The following is a 24,550-nucleotide window of genomic DNA, read 5'->3' on the forward strand; positions in this document are numbered from 1 at the left end:
AATTTTAATTTAAGAAATAATAATTAATAAATATTATTATGTTATTGTTTAATCATTTTATTTAATTTTTATTAATAACTATTAATAAGTATAATTGTATTGCTATTAAGTATTTTAGAAGGAAAAATAAAATTTTCTACAACTATTCTCACGGTACAACCGAACACTGTGTGTACCCGTGTTCATGGGTTTCTACTTTAACAAAGGTGAGTTTCTATCCCCGTCAATTCCCATCCCGTGTAATCCCGCGACAAACGAACATGCCCTAAGAGTATATTCGATTGTCACAGAATTATGCGGAATGAGATTTTACAAGTTTGAGAACTCACAAATCAAATTAGGGAAACATGCCTATATGCACTAGAAAAGTTATGAAAAATGTCAAAATGAGTATTTGGTTGTATTGTGAGGGCCTATTCAGCTTACCATGTTTCTATGGTTTTTCTTGGCAAAAAAACTAAATAGGTTACTTTTCCAATGTAGTGTTCGGTGCAATAGTTAAATTACCCATTTTCATTCGCAACTCCTCTTATAATTTGTGAAGAAAAAAAATTGACTTTGACCTAAGTTTTTTTTCTCAATCACTGGAGCTCGCAACTCGTCTTTTCAAATTAACTTTGTTTAATAATTATTTTGGTTTAGAAAACTTTGAACTTCCAATTATTTTTTGTTCTTAACAAGAATGATTTGTTAATATTTTTTAATACTTGTTTATTATTTCTTCTCCATCAGCAACATAAGTCTAAATTTTCTAAGCAATATTAAATTAATTAATCAAATATAAGACCAAAATTGTGAAGTTTATTCATTTCATATACTAACCATAATTTTCAAAATCAAAGTTACTCTTGAAGCTATTTTATTTATTCATAAACAACAAACACAATTTAATAATATAATAAAACAAACACAATTTAAACAAAATAGTTTCAAGACAATTTTAAAAATATATAATAAAACAAGCACAATTTAAACAAATCAGAAGACAAAAATTAATTAAACAAACACAACATAATAATATAAGAAGACTATTGTAGAAAATTATATTTTTCTTTCTAAAATGCTTGTTAGAAGATCAATTTTTCTCTTAAATGTTCAATTACTAAACTTGGTGGAAATGTGAAGCGACGACTCTCTTTTTTTTATTTTTTTCAAAAGTTCAAAAACTAATTTAGTACAAATGAAAATTTAAGGATTACGTTAGATCTTTTAATAAAAATTGAAAACAAAACCGGAATTTTCCAAAAAAAAAATATACATTACAATCTTTCTAATTTTCATGTTAATCTCGAAACTGGAATGCACCTTCATCTCTTAAAAAAGAAAAGAAAAGGGAGCTGCAATCAAGATTCAAGACCGGGCGTTTTACTTTGCATACCGATTACTGTGTAGTTATTAGGTGAGCTGCAATTAAACCAAACGTTTTACTTTGCATACTTTGTAATTATTCGGTGCATTTTTTCGAATTAGTCCCTCCTGTCAATCATATTTCTCAAAAATATCACAGCGATTGGGTTTTGTTTGATTTATAATTTCGATACTTTATTTTTCAACTAACGCCTTTGTTGAAAATTGAAATAGATGAATAAATGGAAAATATCATGTTCTGGTCCTTGTAGATTTTATGAAAAAATAAATTAGTCCTTAACATATTTTTTATTCATAAAGTAAATTTCCTGACATGCCTTGACATCACAAGGAAGCATAAGATGCAATTTAGAACTACCCTCATTTTTTTTATGTTTACACCAAAACTGAGCAATAAAAATGATTTGGGTACCTATATTCTAGTTGTATCATCCCTAAAAATAATTATGTTCCTCTCTAATCAAATATTCCAAAGAACCGCCCATCTGATTAACTCAACTGGATTTGAATCCTTCACAGGAATATAAGCATCTATATCCCAAAGATCAAGTATAGTAACATAATCAAATACACAATTTTGGTTACCAAGCCAACCTCTTCTAACTAAATTATCTTTAGTTAAGATTTTATTTTGTTTTACCAGCTAAAGAAAGATTCTAAATTTTTAAAGACATGTTAGCTTTCCAAGTACTTTTAAAATCAGAATTAAGCACCCCATACTCTACCATGAATATAATGAATGAATTGAAAACCTGCTATGTGTGGACCATCTCCACAATATTTGATCATTTGTATCTATTAATCGAAAATGTTGAAATTGCCCAAGTAGCTCACATAGGTCATGTTTGGTTGTGGAGTAAGAGGTGGAGTAAACCACTTGCTTCACATTTAAGCACTTAAACGAGAAGTAAAATAGAAGCAGTAAAACAGAGTAAAATGTGACTTAATTCGGAATAACTTGCTATACCTATCTAGATGAATTAACTAACTTTACACTTATTTCACTTGTAAAAAAGAGACATATTTCTCGACACCTTACTCCACTAAGTAGATTAATTTAAGTCATCACTCCAACTATCAAACAAGATGTAAAATATGAGAAGTAACATGAAGTAAGCAATAAAAAGGGGGGGAATTTCACGTATACCCCTCAAAAACTTCGAAATTACATATTTCCTCCTCTAAATTTGGAAATTATGTATTTCCCCCTCTAAAGTTCAAAAATTCACATATTTACCCATTTCATTGTCTTTTATATTAAAACTCATTCTAAATATATAAAATACTTATTTTACCCTTCATTAAAAGCATAAAATGCCCCATCGAAGTATCGAACTCAAATTTGAATCTGAAATGTTTCTCTACCGTCCGATTCGCACGCATCGCAATAAGATTATTGCTTGTTCGCTTCAACATTCGTGCCAATCTAGCCCGCACGAATCTCAAAGCAATTTTGATCCGCATGCATCGCATTAAGATATGTGTACATTGCTTCAATTTCCGTGTTTGTTCACTTCAAGATTCGTGCTAATCTAGTGCGCACGGATCTCAAAGCAATTTGAACGGTAGATGAACCTTTAGATTCAAATGGGTGTTTTATGGTTTTTAATAAAAGGGTAACATGGGTATTTTATAAATTTAGAATGTGTTTTAATAGAAAAGATAATAAAAATGGGTAAATATGTGAGTTTTTGAAGTTTAGAGGGGAAATTATGTAATTTTAAATTTTAGAGGGGGAAATACGTAATTTTGAAGTTTTTGAGGGGTATACATGAAATCCCCCCATAAAAAAGAGACTAGGATAAAACAGTTTTTAGAGCACACTGGCCTGACCACCTGTCAATCCAAAACTTTATAGTGCTCATTACCAACCAGTCAATTTGTATTTATTTCAACCAAATCCTTACCTTTCATCACAGACTATTTGGACTTGAAAATTAAAAGGATTAATTTACAGTACGAGTCAACATAAGCTGGGCATAATAGCAGAAAAACCCTTTTCAATCACGAAATTCTGGATTTGACCCTGATAAGGTCGACTCTTCTTCGAATTCGGATCCAGTAGGGTACCGCACAAGGTAATCTTTTAGAATAATTCCCTAATTGGTGGATCCGGACCGTTTTTTTAACTTGGCACAAATCTCAAAACTCAAAAATACTGTTCTTTATTGCGACCCGAATCTCAAACCGGTTGAGATTTAATCTCAAACCGTAAAGTGAGGATGACCCTCTACAATACTACAGAGGATACGGATTCCTCTTCTTCTGGTCCGAACCTAATCATCGGCAGGGAGGCCCATAAATGCCCATTAAAATCTGTGGAAAAAACCCTTCCAAAACCTCCGTCGAAGTGTGAGAGCCGCAAAAACAAAACAAAGGTCCCATTTCTCCCCTCTTTCTCTCTCCATTTCTCCCTACCTTCCCCGCGCCGTAGCGGGAAGAAGAAGAAGGGTTTCCAGTCGCCTCACCCCTCGCCTTCTTCCTCAAGATTTTTGATTCAGTAAGAGAGAAATGGGATCGTCTCCAGCGCCCCCACCGTACGGCGTCGGCCTCGCCGCTCTCCTGCCGCCGAAGGAGGAGAAGAAGGCTGAAAAGAAGGTTGACTATCTCAATCTGCCATGTCCGGTCCCTTTCGAAGAGATCCAGCGGGAGGCATTGAGTGAGTCGACGTTTTGTTTTGTTTCGATCTGTTTCTTTTGTCTGGATCCTTCTGTTTTTTCTGTGTAATACTGTGGATACTTTTGTCTATCTTTTTTGTTTTAGTTATTTTTTTTGATTGAACGTTGCAGTGTCATTGAAGCCTGAGTTGTTTGAAGGGTTGCGGTTTGACTTCACAAAGGGTCTAAACCAGAAGTTCTCGCTCAGCCACAGGTACTACAATATGATTTGATTCTGTTATTTTCATCACTAATCATATCACTTTGTTCTAAGCATTGTGATCTAATTACAGTGTTTTTATGGGATCGATGGAAGTGCCATCCCAATCAACAGACACGATCAAAGTCCCCACTTCTCACTATGAATTCGGTGCCAATTTCTTGGATCCAAGGGTTATAATCTACTCCTAAAATGTTTTAAACTTATTTTGGTTCTCTGATTCTAAATCTAGATGATTTGCTGTAATTTATTTATATTATTATCATTATTATTATTTGTTTAGCTGATGCTTGTTGGAAGAGTACTTACTGATGGGAGGCTGAATGCACGGGTTAAATGCGACCTAACTGATAATCTTACTCTAAAGATTAATGCTCAGGTTATTCAAGTCTTAAATTTTTGTTGTTCCTCGTTCATACTACTTAGTGGTAAAATACTTGATTCCTTCTTTTTGGAACCTGACAATATTTTGCTTTTCTGTTTACCAGCTCACAAATGAACCTCATTTTTCTCAAGGCATGTTCAATTTCGATTACAAGGTCAGTTTGCTTTGTGCATTGAAAATATTTTAACAGTACTGCCATTGTATGATCTTAAATGCTATGAACTTCTTCTGTGCCTGTCTTGCAGTGCTGTTAACTCTTGGTCAGAATTCGATACAAATGGGCAAATGGTTAATGAGAATTGATTGGATTATTTTCTTTTGTACTTGGTGTGATAATTTATTTGGTCCTTTTCTAATTTGATATTTCCGTAATTAATTCTTTTATGCAGGGTAAAGATTACCGTTCTCAGTTTCAAATAGGAAACAATGCATTCTATGGAGCAAATTATATTCAGGTGATATATATCTTCCATTTTCTTCTATATGTTCATATCTCTTGTCCAAAGCACTTGTCTTGGGTCAATTTTTCTTTTTCTTTTGGGTTACATCAAGGCTACATGTATTTTTGTTGCTCTCTGACAAATTATTTCTTCTTTAACTTTGTATTTGATTTGTTTTCATCTTTATATGTACCGGAACCATGACCTAGGAATCACGGTTTAGGGGTAGTGTTATAGGCTTTAGGTCCTGAAGCTTTTGATTCGGGGTCAAGGACGTATGGCTTAGGACTTCGACCCCTACGACTTAATATTGTAGGCATAATATTGTTAGTATTATTATTAGTATTATGACTATTATTATTGGTACCATCATTACTATTAGTATAACTACTATTGTTATTATTATTGCTATCTACCTTGGTTTTGTGACTCTTGTTGGGTTTCATTTCTAGCCTATCCCAACTTGTTTGGGACTAAAGGCTGGTTGTTGTTGTTGTTTTATATGTTAGAGCCTATTTGTGAGCTAGAACTGTAGTTCATGGAAGTTTCTGAGCACTTGTCGTAGCCATATGTCATTCTAAATTTAGGATTGAATGTAAAAGTTTGATATAAAATTATACATGATGCATGTTTTTAGTTCAATATTACTCTATTTCAACTTCAATACTTGAAGCTGTTAATATAATGTGACTAAACTGGTGCAATTGTTTTCTCAGAGTATTACACCGAACCTATCAATGGGTAGTGAAATCTTCTGGCTCGGTCATCAACGGAAATCTGGTATTGGTTTTGCAGCTAGATACAACAATGACAAGATGGTGAGTTCTAATTCTTGTATATATCAATACTTGGCAGAAGGTTTTAGATATTTTGCATTGTGTCCTAAATACTGTGAGCATGTTATACTGAGATTTATTGTGTAATTGCTTATTTTGTACTGAAAAGGTTGCGACAGGACAAGTTGCAAGCACTGGAATTGTTGCATTAAGTTATGTTCAGAAAGTTTCTGAAAAGGTTAGCATTTGCATCACTATTACAAAAGCCAAAAAAAATTTGAATTTACTTCATATGTGGTTAAATATAATTCTGTTTTCAGGTTTCTCTAGCTGCTGATTTCATGTACAATCATATGACTAGAGACGTGACCTCAAGTTTTGGCTATGACTACATTCTCAGACAAGTATATATTTGCTTAAATTTTTTGATGCAACCTGACTCTTATTTGGTTCTGGTTTTAAGGAAAGTTTTTCCTAATCTTGTAATATATTGAAATAAATTGCTTTGCAGTGCCGCTTAAGAGGTAAAATTGACTCAAATGGTGTTGTAGCTGCTTATTTAGAGGAGCGATTAAATATGGGGGTGAACTTTGTCCTTTCTGCAGAGGTAATTATACTGAGCATAATTAATTTTTCAGTTTATCATAATTAGCTTAGACTATTTTCATTTCTTGTGCACATTATTTTCATTGCAGCTTGATCATCCCAAGAAAAACTACAAATTTGGGTTTGGTTTGACCGTAGGAGAATAGTTTGTTGTAGCAAAATTTTCAGAGGATACGTTGTGGCTTGTGGCAGCATAATAGCCTCATTTAGCTTTTCGCGCAAGTTGTTTTTTTGTTTGTCAATGTTAAAACGGGAATAGGAAACTTTTTTATTGTTGTTTATTCTTGAGCTAGTGTAATGGCAGCTGGTGTTATAAGATGGCATTAAAAGGGCCATGATTCTTTGTTCATCTTTGATGGAACAAATTTGTGGCAAGCGCCAGACATTTTTTTTTTTTTGGATATCATGGAAATTTTCTGTCAGATTCAAAGTAATCATGCAAATCTTCTTGAATAAGGCATAACGTAAATTTAGCAATGCCTAAGAATGTTTATGTCACTGTTCTGTTGGTCTAAGCATACCTTTTGGAATTCATAACTCAAATTTTAAGTTCAGATCTGGACCGTCAGATTTGTTTTGGCATGAATATAAGGATCCTGTGCATTTCACCTCAAGCCGAATTGATTTGGATTCTGATTGGAAGATTCGGACGTGTAATTAAAATTTGAGTTGCTTCATAGGATTTGGACTTCGACCTTTTGGTATATGATGTTAAGAGTTGCGCTGTAGTATCAATTATTCATTCACCTCCTTATTCTTTCTAGTATTTCATTCAACTCGACTGCGATATGAAATTTTGTTAAAGCAAACTCTTTTATGCATTCGTATTGTTTTTCTTTTTTCTTTTGTTGCCTGTATAGAACAAAACCAGATCTCAAATCGAGTGATGGTGATCTTTTTACGTACAGTTATTCAATCACTACAATTTCTGTACTGTTTCTGTTTTACCGAAATATATTAAAAGAAAATGAAAAACGATCTGTATCAGTATACCCTAATTTTGATTGAATTGTTCAGCACTTGCAAATATATTAAAGAATCTCTTTTTTTTTTTTTTTTTGAAAAGTCTGGTAGCAGCTTCCAGATAAATTTGATTAAATAGAAATTACATCCTGCCTACTTGAAAACCCTCTCTTACCACCTTTCCTTACATATTATACTATGAAATAAACTAAGTCTAAATCAGTCTTTGCCTCAACACCACCTCAGCCAAACCTGACCCTCACCCCAAATCCTATCAACCAAGATCCTGATTGGAACCTTCTTCCCTCTAAAAATAACTTCGTTTCTCTGGCACCATATATTCCATAGCACCACCATAAATTGCACCACCCATTCCAATTTTTTCATGCGGCCATACGATTTAACCGAGCATACAATTTTCCAAATATATTAAAGAATCTCATCAGAAAGAAACAAAAGCGACAAAGCTAAAGAGTTCTCAGATAAAGCCGAGCATCAATTTATTTCAATACTCTGCCAAATTTGCTACTGCGTAGCAAATTGTGGATTATTGATAAATTATCATCCTACAATATCACCAACAAAAAAATTATCAACTCTACCAAGCTTCAGCCAAGGAAGTCTCATCAAAGTAGCATCCTGTGGGCCCACCCTGCGGCAGTAAAGCCAGCTGAACTGGTCCTCTCGCACCCTCTTCGGGTGTCAAAACTCCAGTGTTCCAATTTAGTTCTGTGTTCACAAAACCAGGCCCCACACAATTAATGCACACATCAGGGTATCTTTTCGCAAGAAACCTTGTATAGGCATTCAACACCATCTTGGAAACACTGTATGCCGGTAACATGCTTGGCCAGCCCGCTGCCTCAAGTCTCCCATTTTTAAAATCATCCAAAAATGTGCTTATCAGCTCCTCTAGCTTGTTCTCGTCCAATTTGTCAATATCACTCAGCTTTTTTCTCAGCTCCTCGTTTGGCATTCTCTGGGTTTACAATAAATATGAGAACTGTTAACTTATCTCAAGTCAAATAGATGTTTATCTTAAACAATCCAACATAAGTAACAGACAAAAATTAAGATTATAGCTAATGCAATACTTTCATATTGTCTTCCTAAATTAAGATTATAGCTAATGCAATACTTTCATAGCTTGTTTCATATGACTATCTGAATCATATTGTCTTCCTAAATTAAGATTATAGCTAATGCAATACTTTCATAGCTTGTTTCATATGACTATCTGAATCATATTGTCTTCCTAAATTAAGATTATAGCTAATGCAATACTTTCATAGCTTGTTTCATATGACTATCTGACATATTGTTGAGAGGTCCGACTTTTTGGGTCATATTTTCAGAATTATACTTGGCGAAATGAATCTTCTTTTCGTTTTTTCTATTTATTTTTTTCTTATCTCAGTGATAGGACAAAAATGTGATTATGTAACACTATACATGTATTTACCACAACTACATGGAACTAATACCTTGAGTTCTGATCTGAGAGAGGAGACATTGACAATCCTTGCACCAGAGGTTGAGAGCTTAAGAAAAGGGAGAAGAGCTTCAGTGGCCCTTTTGCATCCATAGTAATTGGTATCGAGGCATCTCACAGCTTCATCATACGGGTGGAGTATAACCTCTTTTATAATATCAACCGCTTTACCAGATGTCTACATGTACGCCATAAAATCAATGTCCAAGTAGTATATCTACATCTAAGTAAACTGACTATAGTCTTATCCGATAATGCTACTCATAAAAAAAAATGTACCCAAGTTAGCGGATCAATTTTAAGAGCTCTAAGTCCCTCTGCATCAACTAATAAACCTGAAGCACCGGCATTGTTAACCTGAACACACAACATATAAGATCAAAGAAGTTAACAACGGAAGCAACATAGTATTTTTGAAATTTATTAGTGACACTGTACCAATATATCAAGCTTCCCAAATCGAGTTTCAATGAATCTTGCTAATGAGGCTACGCTAACAGGATCACATATATCGAGCTGATGTAAGAGAATATTTGACAAGTTATGTTCTCTGTGAAGTAAATCAACTGCATCAGTGCCTCTTTTCTCATCTCTTGAGGTAAGAATTACGGTTATGCCATTGAGTGCCAGTTGACGGCTGATCTCAAAGCCAATTCCTCTATTACCTCCAGTCACCACAGCCAACCTAAAACCGCATTATGATTCAAAGATATCAGCAGAAAGTACATTGTGTATTGCCGTGGCATTTACCACAAGAATTTTTATTTCAACGGGTTCCCTCAAATATTAGAAAATTTTGTTTGGTGCAGCTGACTGCTACATTAGTGGCCATATGCACTCACATGTCAGCCCACCATTATAGAGTGATATACAACCAGGAATAGAGATGCTAATGAAAGAAAGAGAAAGAAATATATCTACCTTTTCCATTTTATTCTTAATTGATGTCAGAATTAGTTTTAGAGTCTGTTCTTTGAAAAGTAGGTGTCAGGGAGAACTGCTCTAAGAAAAATTCAAAAGAGCATTAGCACTAACAATAGATGTATTCTATTTGGTTCTTCTATTACAGAGAGATGTACTATTGCCAACTTTATCTCCATAGAAGATCACTGTTTTGATGATCATGTTCAGTATATCAAATGTAATCGTTACTTCCAAAGAAATTCAGTTGTTGAATAACACATAGTATCTACGGTACCTCTTTGTGCCTGTTTTCTCTTCAGAGCTCATAACTTCTTGCCTACAGCACACGACGAAATACACTATCAAGAGTCAAGACGCGTTATATCTAGTTTCTAATAAGAAATACCAACGATTTAAATATCTCTTTAAAGCTCAAATGAGAGAAAAAGACAGATAAATGAAAACCTGGTGTGAGATTGTGGTTGCGATTGAATTGAAGCAAGTATAGATCCAGGGGCTCTTTCTCCGTATCTCGCAAATCTAATGCTGGAGTTATGAAAGTAAATGGCGATGTTATTTTTGAATAAGGATTTTGATTTTATTGGATATTTGAAAGTGGAGCTTTGTACAGCGGCGAAATTATTCATGGGAAATAAGGGGCTGGGAGACTGAGAGTTGGGGAGTAACGGCGGGGCCAAAAAGTGGGAGCTGGAAAGGAAAAAGTCAAAAGGCGCGATGCTAATCTCACCCGATTCCTATATAAAAGGTTTTCAAGTTTTTATAATATAATTTTGTTGAAAGGTGATGCTTATTTATTGTTTCTCTGATCGACAATTTGTATACTGAGATGCTTTACTGCTTTTACTTTAGTTGTTGCTGGGTGGAATAAAGAGTTTAGTCTCGTTATTTCACCAAATTAGTATTAATTGAATCGGATTAAAATGACATAAGTCATTTTTAGATTAGTCTAAATTAAACTATCTCATATAGTGATTTAATTTTATTCAATGTCGTGGCATAACTTGAATGATTATAATGATATTTTATTTGTATATAATTAGTATATTATTATTAATAATTATTATTGGTATATAATTATATAATTAATATATTATATTGTTAATATATTAAATAATTATTATAATAGTATTATATAATTAATATTCTTTTATTAATAATTATATAATTAATAGAGGAGGGATCGGATGACACCGTGCATTTTCAAAGTCCAAACAGTCGATCCAAACCGTTGAACTTGATGGATATGTTAAAGTGTGTTTGCAGATCAAATTTTACATTTTTCTGAATTTTTTTACTATTTATTAAGGTGGGTACAAAAATTCAACGGTCTGAATATAGCGATTTTGTTAAATACTTGATAAATAGTAAAAAAATTCAGAAAAATATAAAATTTGATCTACAAGCACATTTTAACATATCCATCAAGTTCAACGGTTTGGATCGACTATTTGAACTTTGAAAACTTTGAAAATGCACGATGTCACCAAAAAAGGGTGTCATATGATCCCTCCTCTAATTAATATCTTATATTGTTAATATATTAAATAATTATTATAATAATATTATATAATTAATATATAATTATATAATTATTATGTTATATTGTTAATATATTAAATAATTATTATAATAATATTGTAATATATTATAGTTATTATTAATATATTAATATTATGTAATTAGTATCTTATTAACAATATATAACTATATAATTAATATGTTATATTGTTAATATATTAAAAATAATTATTATAATAATATAATAATCTTTTATAGTTATTATTAATATACTAATATTGTTAAACTAAATGCACCGCTAATTGCTTAGAATAGAATAATTGCGATTAAAAAGTAAATAGATGAGTTTAGATAATTTTGACACGCGGGGTGATAACGGAGTTCGGCAAAACAAAGACCAGCATCTCTGGGGCGTCACAACCTCTTCTAGGTACGCCTTTCTATACCCAACGAGAAATGATTACAACTTGTGAACCGGTGAGCCCTTACAAAGTAACGGGAAGTCACATGGCCAACTAGAGTAGAGAACGAAGTCTCAAAGTTTAGATCCTCAAGAGAAACACTCTAAATCTCACTCTAACTTAATCTAACTCAAAATTAGTGAAGTTGGTTTGAGGTTGTTTGAGAGATATTGAAGTTTTAAGCTCAATCAACAATGGAGGAACTCAAGCTCACAAAAAATCGCCTTTTAGAAAGTTAAGGTCGGCTGTAATTACTTGGGAAAGAAGCCTCAAGCCCTATTTATAGAGACAGCTCCAAAATGAGCTTTTTGACTTGAAACGTTACAGACGTTTATTAAAACGTTACAAACGTTTATTAAAACGTTACAACGTTTTAGGTCAGAATTCAAATTAGGTTTTCTTTTCTGCGAGATTGATCAAAACATTACCAACGATTTGACTCTGTGGAAACTTGATCAAAAATAGGATTTTTGAAACTTAAACATTATAACGTTTTATGGTATTTCCTGAGTTTGATCAAGCTGTTCATTGGTGTCTTTACAGGCTAAATCATTATAACATTTTACAAACGTTACCAACGTTTGTATCATGTTTAAACAACATCAAACACACTTTACCAAGTTTAAAATATTACAAAGTAAATTCTTGATAAATGTATTCATGATTTTTTCAGTTCAAGCAATCTATATTGCAATTCCAATTTGCTTGAACCTGCATGACTCTAAAAATAAAAGAAATCGTAAAATTCAATAATTGTATATTTTGCAAATTAGTCAAATAGACGAAAAATATTATTGCTTAGAACAATAAATATTATATAATTAGTATCTTATTATTAATATATAATTATATAATTAATATCTTATAATGTTAATATATTAAATAAGTACTATAATAATATTATAATATATTAATATTATATAATTAGTATCTTCTTATTCATAATTATTATTAATATGTAATTATATAATTAAAAAGTTATATTGTTAATATATTAAATAATTATTATAATAATATTATAATATATTATAGTTGTTAGTAATATATTAATATTATATAATTAGTATCTTGTTATTAATAATTATTATTAATATATAATTATATAATTAATATTTTATATTGTTAATATATTAAATAATTATTTTAATTTATAATTATATAATTAGTATCTTTTTATTAATAATTATTATTAATTTATAATTATATAATTAGTATTTTATTATTATTAATAATTATTATATAATTTATTTATTAAATAAATTTTCTAATAATAATATAATATATTATAGTTATTATTACTATATTAATATTATATAATTAGTATCTTATTATAAATAATAAATCAATTTAGGCATTCAAAACTTTAGTCCTCTACCAACTCTAACCAAACAAGGAATACTTTAAGCTATCATTTAACTTTAAACCTCAACCAAACATGAATAATTTAGACCAGCCTAAGTTAGAATAACCAATTTAGGCCTCCTTAGCTTTAGTCCACAACCAAACATTACAATAGTCATTACTGTGTTTTAGGCTTCGGATCTTGAGTGCTTTTACGTTTGGATGAAACAAGGAATAGAGCAAGAATAGAGCTAATTTCAAATTTGAGAATAGTAGTTAATCTAACTTTTGATTAGGTTAGTAGAATAGTGAGCTAACTCATATAAAACAAACAAAAAATAGTGGATTAGTGTTATTCTTGAACCATCCAAACAGATCAGATGGTCTGATTTCAAACTCAAAAGTTGAGTTACATTAAATCTGGAGTTTAGGTCCATGCCATCCGATCAGAATTCAAATTAATCATGTTCGATGTGGAATACACAAAACCTCTTCAATACTCGTGCCAAAATCAGATCGGATGGTCCGAATTCAAACTCAAAATTTGAGCTAAGACATGAAATCCGAATTCGTGTGATTAGACGTCTTGTACTGGAATATATTATATCGAAGATAAATTTATTTAACTACGGACGATTGAATGAAACAAAGAATAATCAAATAATAGAGTTAGCTTAAAACAAAGAATAATCAAATATTTATTTTAATTTTTGATTATGCTAGTAAAATAGTGAGCTAACGTACAAAAGACAAACAAATTTAGTTGATAGCTCTCAACTCATATAAAGATTAGCTTAAAATAATAGTGTTATTTTTTATTAACTCTATTCTTGCTTCCACCAAACGCACTATTAATAATTTATCCTGTGCATCAACAATCAAAATGTAATTTGGTATAAGATGTAAAATCAATTGATCGTTATCGTTCGTTTAATAAAAATATAGCAATTTGATTTTCTTAGTACTGAACAATTGACTAATAATTTACAAGTTAATATATCATTTTTTTTTATTAAAGGGCTCTGGTATACCTTGAGCATTTTTTAGGTTGTTCTCAAAAATTATATATGTGTCTTTCCGTAGAGAGACAAGAACTCGTATCACTATACTAAATTTACGGTTTAATACATAATAAATTCAATTACAAATATATAACTTTACCTTTTTCTTAGTTTTGATCTCAATCGTCAAATAAATAATATAATGCGAGATCGTATCCTTCAACCCTTGTTAGTCGTTCATTTCTGTTGAGATTTGCACGATTGCATATCTTTGGAATGCATATCCTCTGCATTAACTCAAAAAGGAATCTTTTGAGTTAATGAATTTCAACCGTTTGATTTTAAACAGAGCAAATCCGGCTCTTGCCTATAATATAGGGGGCCTTCAATATTAGTGCGAATCTAGTATGCACGAATCTTAAAACAGATCGAATAATCGAGATTCATTAACTCAAAAGATTCCTTTTGAGTTATTGAAGAGGATAGTATCTTTGGTAGTGGTACTAAATGGACTTCTATACTTACATTCTATTAGGAAAAGCCTGTGATGTTGCTGGGCTCATAATTGGAGAAAGTTCTTCACTTTCGGGCCTTCATGTGTTTAGACTAGGGGTGAAAAATGTATGGATAATATTGGATCCGTATTTTACAAATTAGATGTGAATATTCGATATTGGAATGTCCGTGTGGATAAGAATACTGATATGGTTTTATGTTTTAATTATCAGTATCTGAATAGTAGATATATACCATATATTTTAATATATATTATGAAAAAATTATGTTATTCACCATTATAATTATAAATATTATGAACTTTAGTATTTTTAATAATTTTTTATATTATTTTAATAAATATCTTATCCGATCCGGATCCATTTTTGTATCTGTATGATATCCGCTTCGTATATGTATCTGAAAAAAAAAAATATAGATATGGTTTTATCACTATCCACTCTATATCCGCTCTGTTTTCACCCCTAGTTTAGGCAGGATTTTTTTTTCAAATAGAAAAAACAAAATCAATTTAAAAGAAATTTTTTTTAAGGTGCTAGATTTCCGAAAAACACCTCAATCATAACAGTGCTACGGTGAAAATGAAAAACATTTCACTGTAAAAACACCTGGTAGAGGTTCTCATAACATTTTTCCACTATCCAGCAACCTTGAACACCTTCAACGCTTAATTTGTTTTTTTGGTTTTTTTAAAAAAAAAAAAAATCCGTTTCGGATATCGCTATATATATTTTATTTATTATTTTTCTATTCTCTATTTTAGCTACGACAATAGAGTACAGACGAATTCAGATCAGTGCAAATTGATTTTTTAATTTCGAAATTTTTTTGGGATAGTGCTCCAGTTTTTACCTTTCTTTTTCGCCTGTAGAGAGAATCTGAAAGTGTACCCGTCTTTTTTGGTAGCATTGATAACTCAATTCAAGGTCGTCAGATTGGTGGTGTACTTGCACGTTCCACCCTTTGCCAACCTTGGAATTGGCAATCACTTGTCCATAAAATCAAACTTTTTTTGTAATTCATCTTCAATGATTTTTTTTTTCCCAAATTTCCAACATTACAACGGTATGAAATCTTGATCCAGAATTTGGGTAATAGCTGGTCTAATTTTAGATCATTCGATTTTTGACCAACAAGAAGTTAATTATTATGCATCTATGCTGTTCTCTAGAGATGCTATGTATGGCCAAAATCACAATTGGTGTTCATCTTGTATATATATATATATATTTACCAAAACTATAACCCACAAGGACTGTTAATATTTTATTACAAAAAATAACAAGCCTGTGCCTCTTACTTATTCTACCAATGGGACTGGTGACCAATTATACTAAGAAACCCAAATAAACAAGTCTAACTAAATTATAATACCAAGTTAAAAAGACACAACACAACAACCCACCAAAAATGAAGGAATATTATTTCCTACTAGCTCTTAATTTGCATGCAGGAGAACATATATATAATCACACTGTAAATATTACACAAGAACCGGGATACCATACCTCTATATTAATATTATTACTTCCCACCTCTCATGCATACAAAATTTGGAAAATCCAGTGGGATAGTAACTCTGAAGACTCATAAAGATTGCATAAATTATGATCCACACAGACAACATATGACTTGCTCTTTATGACAACACCTCTCTCCCCACACAACACTAAAATCCCCCAATTTTTTCTTTTTGAAAAGAATCTATAACTAACATCTCACCTCCCAAATTAAACATGCAAAGCTACTCTTCATCTGCCATTTCTCTTCTCTTGACATTCCTCCTAGTCCATTTCTTTTCTATACAAGCACAAATGCTTGTGTCGGCACCAGCACCATCTCCCGACTGTACAACCGCGCTTCTGAATTTGACATCATGCTTGACATACGTTACAAGTGGAAGCAATCTGACAAGACCTGAAAAGGGATGCTGTTCAGCACTTACAGGGGTGCTGGAAAATGAGGTTAGCTGTCTGTGCCAGCTCATCGCCGGCTATAACAATTTTGGAATACAGATAGATACAGTGAGAGTGCTTGAATTGCCTACCATTTGTCGAGTCAATGCACCACCATCTAGCCTTTGTTCAAGTATGTTTTTCAAGGTCTTTTGTTATTTCAAATTTTAGTTAGTTAATTGATGTGTAATTGAATATTTGTACTGCTTTTCAGAAGCAGGCGCTCCAACCGGAAGTTTATCACCACCAAGTAATGGCCCTGATGAACCAAGTAAGAATCAGACTTCATTTTGCTCGAATTTGATGATGACTAGTTTTCTTTTTTCAAAATATTTTACTCATTTAAAAAAAAAAAACATAATAAAATCAGTAACTGATTAAAAAAAATTAATTTACACTTAAATTAGTGTCAAATCATGCAGTTATGTTGCTTATGCTAAATATATATCTACACCATTACTCGATGCTTGTATTAAGCAAAAACTTCAAGCAAAACAAGTAACAAATTGTAACATTTAGAATTTTCATTTGCAACAGGTGTACCAGCAACAACAGCTCCTGCAAACAGCTATGACACACGATTAAGCTATGGCATCAACAGTTTGTTGCGACTCTCAGCCATTGCCTTCTGCCTTATTTTATAATACGTTCACACTAGAGCTGTGAAAATTCCTCACTATTATATCAGATACTCTTTACTCTTTCTTCATTTTCTTTATGTTTCCTTTCCTCTCTTTTCCATATTCTCTCCTGATTGTATGAAGCATTGGCGACTGATCTGCATAGCAGAGAAAAAAAAAATATTATTAAATTGGTTACAAGTGCGGTTTCTAATTCTGAAGTGTATGGAAATGCAAATCAGCATGCACATGATTGGTTGTTACTGTTTGATGCTTACTTTTGAGCTGCAGTTGGTGGATTGATTGCTCAGCTGAAGGCATTAAGTTAATTAAAAGTTAATTGGAGAAGAATAGGAAATAAATTAAAAATTAATAAGAAGTAGGTGCACTATCAATTATCATTTGTCATTGCATCAAGTAATTAATAGGTGTAGAAATTAGAGGCTATAAAGAAAAAAAGGCAAGATCAGAGGATCCGTTCTTTACCCGACATGTCTCCTTCATTTTTTATTCAACTTAAACAGGTGACTAGACAAGATGTGACAGTGATTCTCTGATTGGCATCAGACAGCACAGTTGATCCAGGTCGAGATGAACTCAACATGTGTTTCGATCTAATTCTTGTACTCTCTTTTAGACTTTTAGTTAATGATCTGAAAACAGGAAAAATTTATAATCGCTTATTTTATTCAAGTCAGAGGATCACATCAAAAGAACAAGCACTATAAAATATATGAGTGTGCATAGTATACTTTGCCAAAAGGAGCAGTCTACTTTAATTCTGGATTAGTCACCATGCACTCATACCACATCTTCTCTTTTTGCAATTATCCCCTTGACAAGTTTCATAAACACATCACCAGATGGTACCAGGAGACTTCTTTGCATCTCATCATACCAATAAAGAGCACTCTTTAGTTGGCCTTTTTCACAATAACCAATAATCAACATGTCATATAAAGATCCATTTGGAGTCAAGCCCCTTTTTCTAAGAATGTTCAGAAATTTCTCAGCTTCATTTAGAACCCCACACGAACAAAGATTTCTAATCAAAGAATTAAACACCTCTATACCAATGTTGAGGCCCCTATACTCCATCTCATAGTAGGTTTTAAGAGCCCCATTCACATCTCCAATCAAGCCATAACCATCAATTAACTGTAAGTATATCTTTTCATCAGGTACAAACCCTTTATCTATCATAACAGTAAGCAACTCATTAGCTTTTTTTACATCTCCATTTGACCCGATTGCACCAAATAACTCGTTACAGGTAAAATTGTCGGGTAAGAAACCTTCATTTATCATTTTTTCACAATAGTGCAGAGCCTCACTCTCTCTACCTTTTTCCAAACAACACCCCACAATAAGGTAATTATAAGTTTCATCATATGGCCTCAAACCCACAGATATCATCTCATGAAATAGTTCAGTGGATTTCTCTAAGTTACCTTCCTTACCATTAGCACCAATTAAGCATGTGTATACAAAGGAATTTGTGTGAATGCCTCTTTTAACCATATCTTCATGCTGTTCGTATGCTAAACTCAAGTTTCCATTGTTGCAATACACAAAAATGATGAGTGAGTGGTAGATGTTGTCAAAAACCATATCCTTTTGCATCATCCTCTTGAGTAACAGCATCCCTTGATCAATTCTACCATCTCTGAAAATTCTGAGCACTAATGCCACATTAACATATGTACCTGGTGGGCCCCCTTTCTTCCTGCAAATCTCATTAACCACACCAATAACCTTGTTCAGAGATCCTTCCTTGCATAACAAATCGACCATCACCTCATAAGTTGCCTTATTAGGATACACTCTTCTCTCAAGCATATACTCAAACACCTTCCATGCAAGCTCAAACTCACTGACCCTTTGTGCCTTGCGCAACAATTCATTGAAGCTGATCAAATTAGGAGAGAAACCACGTTCTATAACATACTTACAAGCATCAAAAGCGGGTCCAACCATTGATAATTTCACATAACTCTGTACGAGGAGATCAAAAACCCTGGAACCAGGAAGAATCAATGCATGGGTGTCCCAAATCGTTTCGAGAAGTGAAAAGTTCTTCTTGATAGCTGACTCGAGCAATGCATGTGCATCTCTGAGAAAACCGGCACGTACCAGTATGTGCACCATCAAACAGTACGACCTCGGCCCGTGCTGAACCGACGCTGGGTTCGAGTTGGAAGCGCACCAATGAAAAAAAGAGAGTGAATTTTTGGCATAGATAGGTTCTTTGAGGTTAAGAAGCACCGATTCGATAACGGGTTGGGCTAAAGGGGTGGATCCGAAATTACTGGTGAGAGTGGCCCAGTTACAGTGGGTGGATCCGGGGTTCGATTTCAAGAAACTGGAGATTAGATTTGACGAGAGAGGTGACGGGTCCTGTTGAATTGAGGAGCTGAAGCTAGAGGTTGTCCTCCTCGAAAGAAGATAAATTGATCTCGCAACAAATCTACGCACATTCATTGAGAAACGCTTCGCCCGCAGAGATGGAAAGGACATTGCTCAAGGTTAGCTGCTTATAGCTGTTTTTATCAGTTACTCGATTACATTCGAATAAGAATGAGAGCAGTCCAGGATGGATGGAATCCATACCCCGAGGTAACAGAATATTTCTTTTTGAATCACAGCCGTCCGATAAGAATCTGGACCAATCTGATCCGAAGTGAAATCCACTGGACCGATTTGCCGCTTTAATAATCGTTTGAGTTCTGATTAGACGGTCCAGATCAAAATAGAAATATTCTGTTACCTTAGGTGATACGAATTCGGATGGATGTGCGTTTATAAATTACAATGCGCCGTCTCAATTGCCAATTGGCAACAAAGTTCGTAGCTCGTGATTTGATTGAGTTTGATTAAAAAAAAAAATCACAATTAACTTATTTAATTGAAATTTGTTTCGAAATTAGTTTGAACTTGAAGTGGGTATGGCTCGGTTCAAAATTGATCTGCAAATCAAACCATCACTCGCTCTTCACCAGTCACCATCACCAACTCTTTCGATTCGCCTCAATTTGAACTATTAATGAATCAAATCGAACTAGTTTGAATCACACTAAATCGAACTCGAACTCTTAACTCTTAACTCTTATTTTCAATTCGAAATCACTTCAATTTCAAACTAGCTCGATTCGAAATTGGTTTGACTTCAAATTCAAACTAGGTTAAATTTAATTCAGTTCGATTAGTTTGCAGCCCTTTGACTGCACTGAAGAAAATTAATTTATTATAAAGAGTAAGGGTATGGTATCTGGGTTTATATTTCTATATCAAAATTTAAGCCGTTTCCGAACTATTAAACATTTCAAATGGAAATATATTTGAATATCAATTTTTAATTTTCGTAACGTTTCTGTTTTCTTACATAAATAGAAAATTATTTGATCTAAAATTTCTGAACCACCTAAAATTTGTTTAAAAAAAGGTTAAAGAAAATATAAATTTGATCTCGAAGTACATTTTCATATGAAGATCATATTTGACACTTTAGATTAATTATTTCAATTTTAAAAATAAATATATGAATCTAAAACACGGATCGATCCGTACTATGCATATTAGCATACTCTCACTCTTATTATATATTTGGACGAAGTCTCGTTGCTTCGGTCTATCTAATTTGTTAATTCTTTTATGATCATATATTTCATAATGAGAGAGTTTTTATGTGTTAAAAAAATTATAATAGCAAGATTTAAAAGAAAATGTCTAATATAAAAATCTCAACACCGACTTGAGAAAAAAGCAGCAGCAAAAATGAAACTAATGCTTCCACAAAAATTATTAAATTAGTGTGTTACTGTCTTATTGAAGTTGGAAATTCAAAATAAATGTTTCATTCAATTCTTTAAAAAATACTTCATAGAAATATTTTTTTTCCGACCTAATAATAGACAGTTTTTTTTTTTTTTTTTTTTGATTAAAAGGCGTTACGGCCCAGTTTCATTAAACAACGAAACTTACACAGTTTGACAGTCACACAGATAATACATCACCATGCACAAAGGTTGGACTTGAGTATATAACTACCTAACATTACTCAAAAGACAGCCTGCCACTGTTACTTGCCAAAAGGCATCATAGCACTGCAACTAAGTAGGAACTAGACAGATTATAACCAAAAGATCAAGAGGTCAAATTCAGCATGTTATGAACACAAAATGCACTTGGGGTTGTTGACCAATCCCCATCACTGATCAGGCGTTCTCAGACTCCGTTGGGTTGAAGGATATCACTTCATCATCATCTGGTAAAATCATTCTTAGGGGCGTAACTTCCAGTATCTCTTCGTCAGGGATCCACTTGGTGGTCTCTGCCCGCACAGATTGCTTGACCCGTTTGCTCCCTGTCCAATAAGACAACAACGAGACAATTAGATAAATGATACTGCTCACCGTTTTATGCGGTGTATTTTGAAAACAAATTTCATTCCGGTGTTTCCAGACAGTCCAGCAAATTGCACTAACTAATATAAGAAAACCAACTTTTTGTCCCGACTGTAAAGAGTGAGCATAGGTAAGAATATCTCGAAACGATGTCCATCCATGAATTGGGCCTATATTAGCACAAAAACATTGCCATACTTGTTGAACCATGGCACATGTAACAAAAAGGTGGTTAACTGTTTCTTCGCAATCACAGAATACACAAGATATCTCTCCAGGCCAACCTTTTTTCCTTAAGTTGGACTTAGTGAGTATTCTATTTTGGCTTAACAGCCACATAAAAATTTGGATTTTTGGCGGTAGAGGTATTTTCCACCACAGGAGGGGATGGGCTGGTACTATGCCTTTATGATTCAAAAATTTATATAAAGAGCTGACTGTAAATTTTCCTGTAGAATTCCACCTCCAGGCCAGTTTATTATGGCTGTGGGTGAAGGAAATTTGACTAAGTTTGTATAGTAATTGATTCCATTCAACTACTGCTACACCATCTAAAACTTCACAAAAGCGAACCAGCTGTCCCTGTGAATTAATGACATCTGAAAGCAAGATATCTTTATTTAGACAAAGTGTATAAAGCTGGGGATATTGAGAAGACAAAGCACAATGCGCAAACCAGATGTCTTCCCAAAATTGATGGTTAACATTCTTTTTCTGTTGTAAAATTCATTCGTAGAAAAATTACACTAAATCTATCCTTCCTCTAATGTTTGACCTACATGCAATAATTATATTTTTTTTGCTGACGGAAACAAAAAATCTAATACTATATTTTTTAATTATTCATATGAAATCAAACAAAAAATAATGTTTACCATTTTAAAAGCAACAAATTGAAAACTTGTTGAGTCAGAACTAGTGTTGTAAATAATGGTATGCGGTCGTCGGACGGATAGAGTACCGTCAAGCAATTAATCGAAAATAAGCGGAAATAATCAGTCATAATCAGAATAATTAACCGATTAATCGGAAAAATTCATGATGGTTTGATCACCACTAACGATTAATCAGTCTAAACGGACGTTCTTTACAACACTGGTCAGAACCACAAATTACAAGGAAATGAAATCATCTCCTTATTAATTATCAACAATCCATTAAAATAACAAGCTTATTGTTCATATACATTTATGTTACATCGGGGATATCAACTCGTTATTTTCTTTTCTTTTTTGCTCCAAACCACAACCATGCAAATATATTACTGTTAAGTACTTTTTAAATTAACAGTAGCACTAGTTAATAACTCAGAATGCACTGTCCTTGACAACGGTGACGGGACAGGTTGCATGGTGCACCACATAACTACTCACGCTTCCAAGTAAAGCCCTGTATAAAGGCAATATAAACTCCATCAGTTATAAACTTATAATATATTACAGATTCAGATAGTACTAGGTAAAAGATACAAGAAAATTAAATGACCTCTTGACTTTGCTAAGGCCTCTGCTACCAACAATCAAACAGTGAAAAGGGATTTTTTCAATTCCTTCACATATTTTCTTCATTGGGTCTCCCCAGTACACCTTTGCCACCACCTCAACCTATATATTAAATGTACTCTTAATTATGTCATATGTTTCTTTTAATATTTCAAAAGAAAGAAAGTAATTGAAAACATTGGTTTAAGAAAATTTTGAATGAACAGTGAATCACCAATAATTGGTATTGGTTCAACTGGTACTGCATATATACCTGTCTCTGATTTGCAACTTGAGCCAGTATGTTGAGCGTTTCCTTGTCAGGAGAGACACCATATCTCTTGGCAATCAAGGGATCCGAGAATTCATTTAACGGAATGAGAGCTGAACAAATATATGGAATAAACTACTTCAAAATCTCAAATATATAGAGAGACAAATATTCATCAAAGCCTGATAAAAAGAGGAAGTACACTCCAAACAAAACCAAACCAAAGAAGGAAAGTGAGCGTACGTGAACCATCCTGTTCCCAGAGGTGAACAATGCCGCTCTCAACCTGGTATGATGAGTTGACATGAAGCAGCACTAACCGATCGCCACCTCTTACCATATTGGTTGATGCCCATCTGAGAGCCGCCTTACTGCATGTCGAGAAATCCATGGCCACTCCCACGTTTCTTTCCCCCATTTTTATCTTTGTTAAGAGAGAAGCAAAGAGAGTTTGTTACCAGTTGTTTGGTGCTCTCTGTGTAAATCTGTCTTAAATAGATGTCCTGAGGATCAGAAGGAATTAAAATGGATAGATACATGATCTTTCTTTACGTATTCAATCTTTCAAGCTTTACTTATTGTATGATTCCTTGGTTTTGGAGGATAGCTACTGCATTAGCAAATTCTTCATGATTGATTTAGATACTAGTTGTACAAAAGCATAAGAAAAGAATAAAAAGAAGACAGATGGTAGATGGTAAAAGTAAAACAAACTTTAAAGAGAATTCGATTCCTGGAAAATATCATGAAAAGACATGATACAACTTATTTTTACTACAGGCAAAACCAGTGGCGTAGCCAGAATTTGAGTCAGGGGTGAGCAGCAATCGGGTTCGGATATTTTTTCTTAATGGATTCGGATTTGAATCGCCTCGATAATTCTCTTCCCGCCTCCGCCCACCTACCAAATTGCATCTCTGCCTATCGAATCGATTGTAATTTTTAATAAATTACTAATTGATACCAAAACTAATAAAACAATTACTTGTAATTTCTAAAACAATTGGTATTAATTGAGTAGAGGGAAATCACTACTCCGAATTGAACCAAAATTTAAAAATATCTTTCCACTGTGGCTCCGCCACTGGGCAAAACAGCTAGTAATTATAATTTGATTTAAAACCATAATTAGAAAAATACAATTTCTGGAAC

The 24,550-nt window shown here is 33.0% G+C and overlaps 5 protein-coding genes across 10 annotated transcripts; 2 read left to right on the top strand and 3 right to left on the bottom strand.

Moving 5' to 3' along the window:
• The first annotated feature begins 3,656 nt into the window (after nucleotides 1–3,656).
• Nucleotides 3,657–6,933, top strand: LOC144555433 (mitochondrial import receptor subunit TOM40-1-like). Its single transcript, XM_078303756.1, has 11 exons — nucleotides 3,657–4,027; nucleotides 4,158–4,239; nucleotides 4,319–4,418; nucleotides 4,529–4,624; nucleotides 4,734–4,784; nucleotides 5,020–5,085; nucleotides 5,787–5,888; nucleotides 6,016–6,084; nucleotides 6,167–6,250; nucleotides 6,358–6,453; nucleotides 6,542–6,933. The coding sequence occupies exons 1-11, from the start codon at nucleotides 3,880–3,882 to the stop codon at nucleotides 6,596–6,598; spliced, it is 951 nt and encodes a 316-aa protein (XP_078159882.1). The 5' UTR covers nucleotides 3,657–3,879; the 3' UTR covers nucleotides 6,599–6,933.
• Nucleotides 6,934–7,831: 898 nt separating this feature from the next.
• Nucleotides 7,832–10,533, bottom strand: LOC144555933 ((+)-neomenthol dehydrogenase-like). Of its 2 annotated transcripts, XM_078304375.1 has the most exons (6): nucleotides 10,276–10,533; nucleotides 10,106–10,147; nucleotides 9,346–9,592; nucleotides 9,187–9,264; nucleotides 8,900–9,085; nucleotides 7,832–8,394 (listed from the first exon to the last, which is right to left on the bottom strand). In XM_078304375.1, exons 1-6 carry the CDS (start codon nucleotides 10,455–10,457, stop codon nucleotides 8,014–8,016), a joined length of 1,116 nt encoding a protein of 371 aa, XP_078160501.1. In that variant the 5' UTR covers nucleotides 10,458–10,533; the 3' UTR covers nucleotides 7,832–8,013. The 2 variants fall into 2 exon arrangements, with proteins under 2 accessions (XP_078160501.1, XP_078160502.1); XM_078304376.1 differs by lacking the exon at nucleotides 10,106–10,147 and having other exon boundaries at nucleotides 10,276–10,510.
• Nucleotides 10,534–16,107: 5,574 nt separating this feature from the next.
• LOC144555435 (non-specific lipid transfer protein GPI-anchored 2-like) lies at nucleotides 16,108–17,444 on the top strand. The gene is made up of 3 exons (XM_078303763.1): nucleotides 16,108–16,756; nucleotides 16,838–16,894; nucleotides 17,161–17,444. Exons 1-3 carry the CDS (start codon nucleotides 16,405–16,407, stop codon nucleotides 17,265–17,267), a joined length of 516 nt encoding a protein of 171 aa, XP_078159889.1. The 5' UTR covers nucleotides 16,108–16,404; the 3' UTR covers nucleotides 17,268–17,444.
• LOC144555434 (Pentatricopeptide repeat (PPR) superfamily protein) lies at nucleotides 16,975–19,833 on the bottom strand. Of its 5 annotated transcripts, none has more exons than XM_078303761.1 (4): nucleotides 17,996–19,823; nucleotides 17,730–17,896; nucleotides 17,522–17,554; nucleotides 16,975–17,401 (listed from the first exon to the last, which is right to left on the bottom strand). In XM_078303761.1, the coding sequence occupies exon 1, from the start codon at nucleotides 19,758–19,760 to the stop codon at nucleotides 18,045–18,047; it is 1,716 nt and encodes a 571-aa protein (XP_078159887.1). In that variant the 5' UTR covers nucleotides 19,761–19,823; the 3' UTR covers nucleotides 16,975–17,401; nucleotides 17,522–17,554; nucleotides 17,730–17,896; nucleotides 17,996–18,044. The 5 variants fall into 5 exon arrangements, with proteins under 5 accessions (XP_078159887.1, XP_078159888.1, XP_078159883.1 ...); XM_078303762.1 differs by having other exon boundaries at nucleotides 17,493–17,554; XM_078303757.1 differs by lacking the exon at nucleotides 17,522–17,554 and having other exon boundaries at nucleotides 17,996–19,833.
• A 2,946-nt stretch (nucleotides 19,834–22,779) lies between these two features.
• LOC144555770 (universal stress protein PHOS32-like) lies at nucleotides 22,780–23,878 on the bottom strand. The gene is made up of 4 exons (XM_078304199.1): nucleotides 23,642–23,878; nucleotides 23,402–23,511; nucleotides 23,132–23,250; nucleotides 22,780–23,035 (listed from the first exon to the last, which is right to left on the bottom strand). The coding sequence occupies exons 1-4, from the start codon at nucleotides 23,814–23,816 to the stop codon at nucleotides 22,954–22,956; spliced, it is 486 nt and encodes a 161-aa protein (XP_078160325.1). The 5' UTR covers nucleotides 23,817–23,878; the 3' UTR covers nucleotides 22,780–22,953.
• Between the last annotated feature and the right edge of the window lie 672 nt (nucleotides 23,879–24,550).

This window comes from Carex rostrata, chromosome 6, assembly GCF_964058835.1.
Source record: "Carex rostrata chromosome 6, lpCarRost1.2, whole genome shotgun sequence".
NCBI classification, from domain to species: Eukaryota; Viridiplantae; Streptophyta; class Magnoliopsida; order Poales; family Cyperaceae; genus Carex; species Carex rostrata.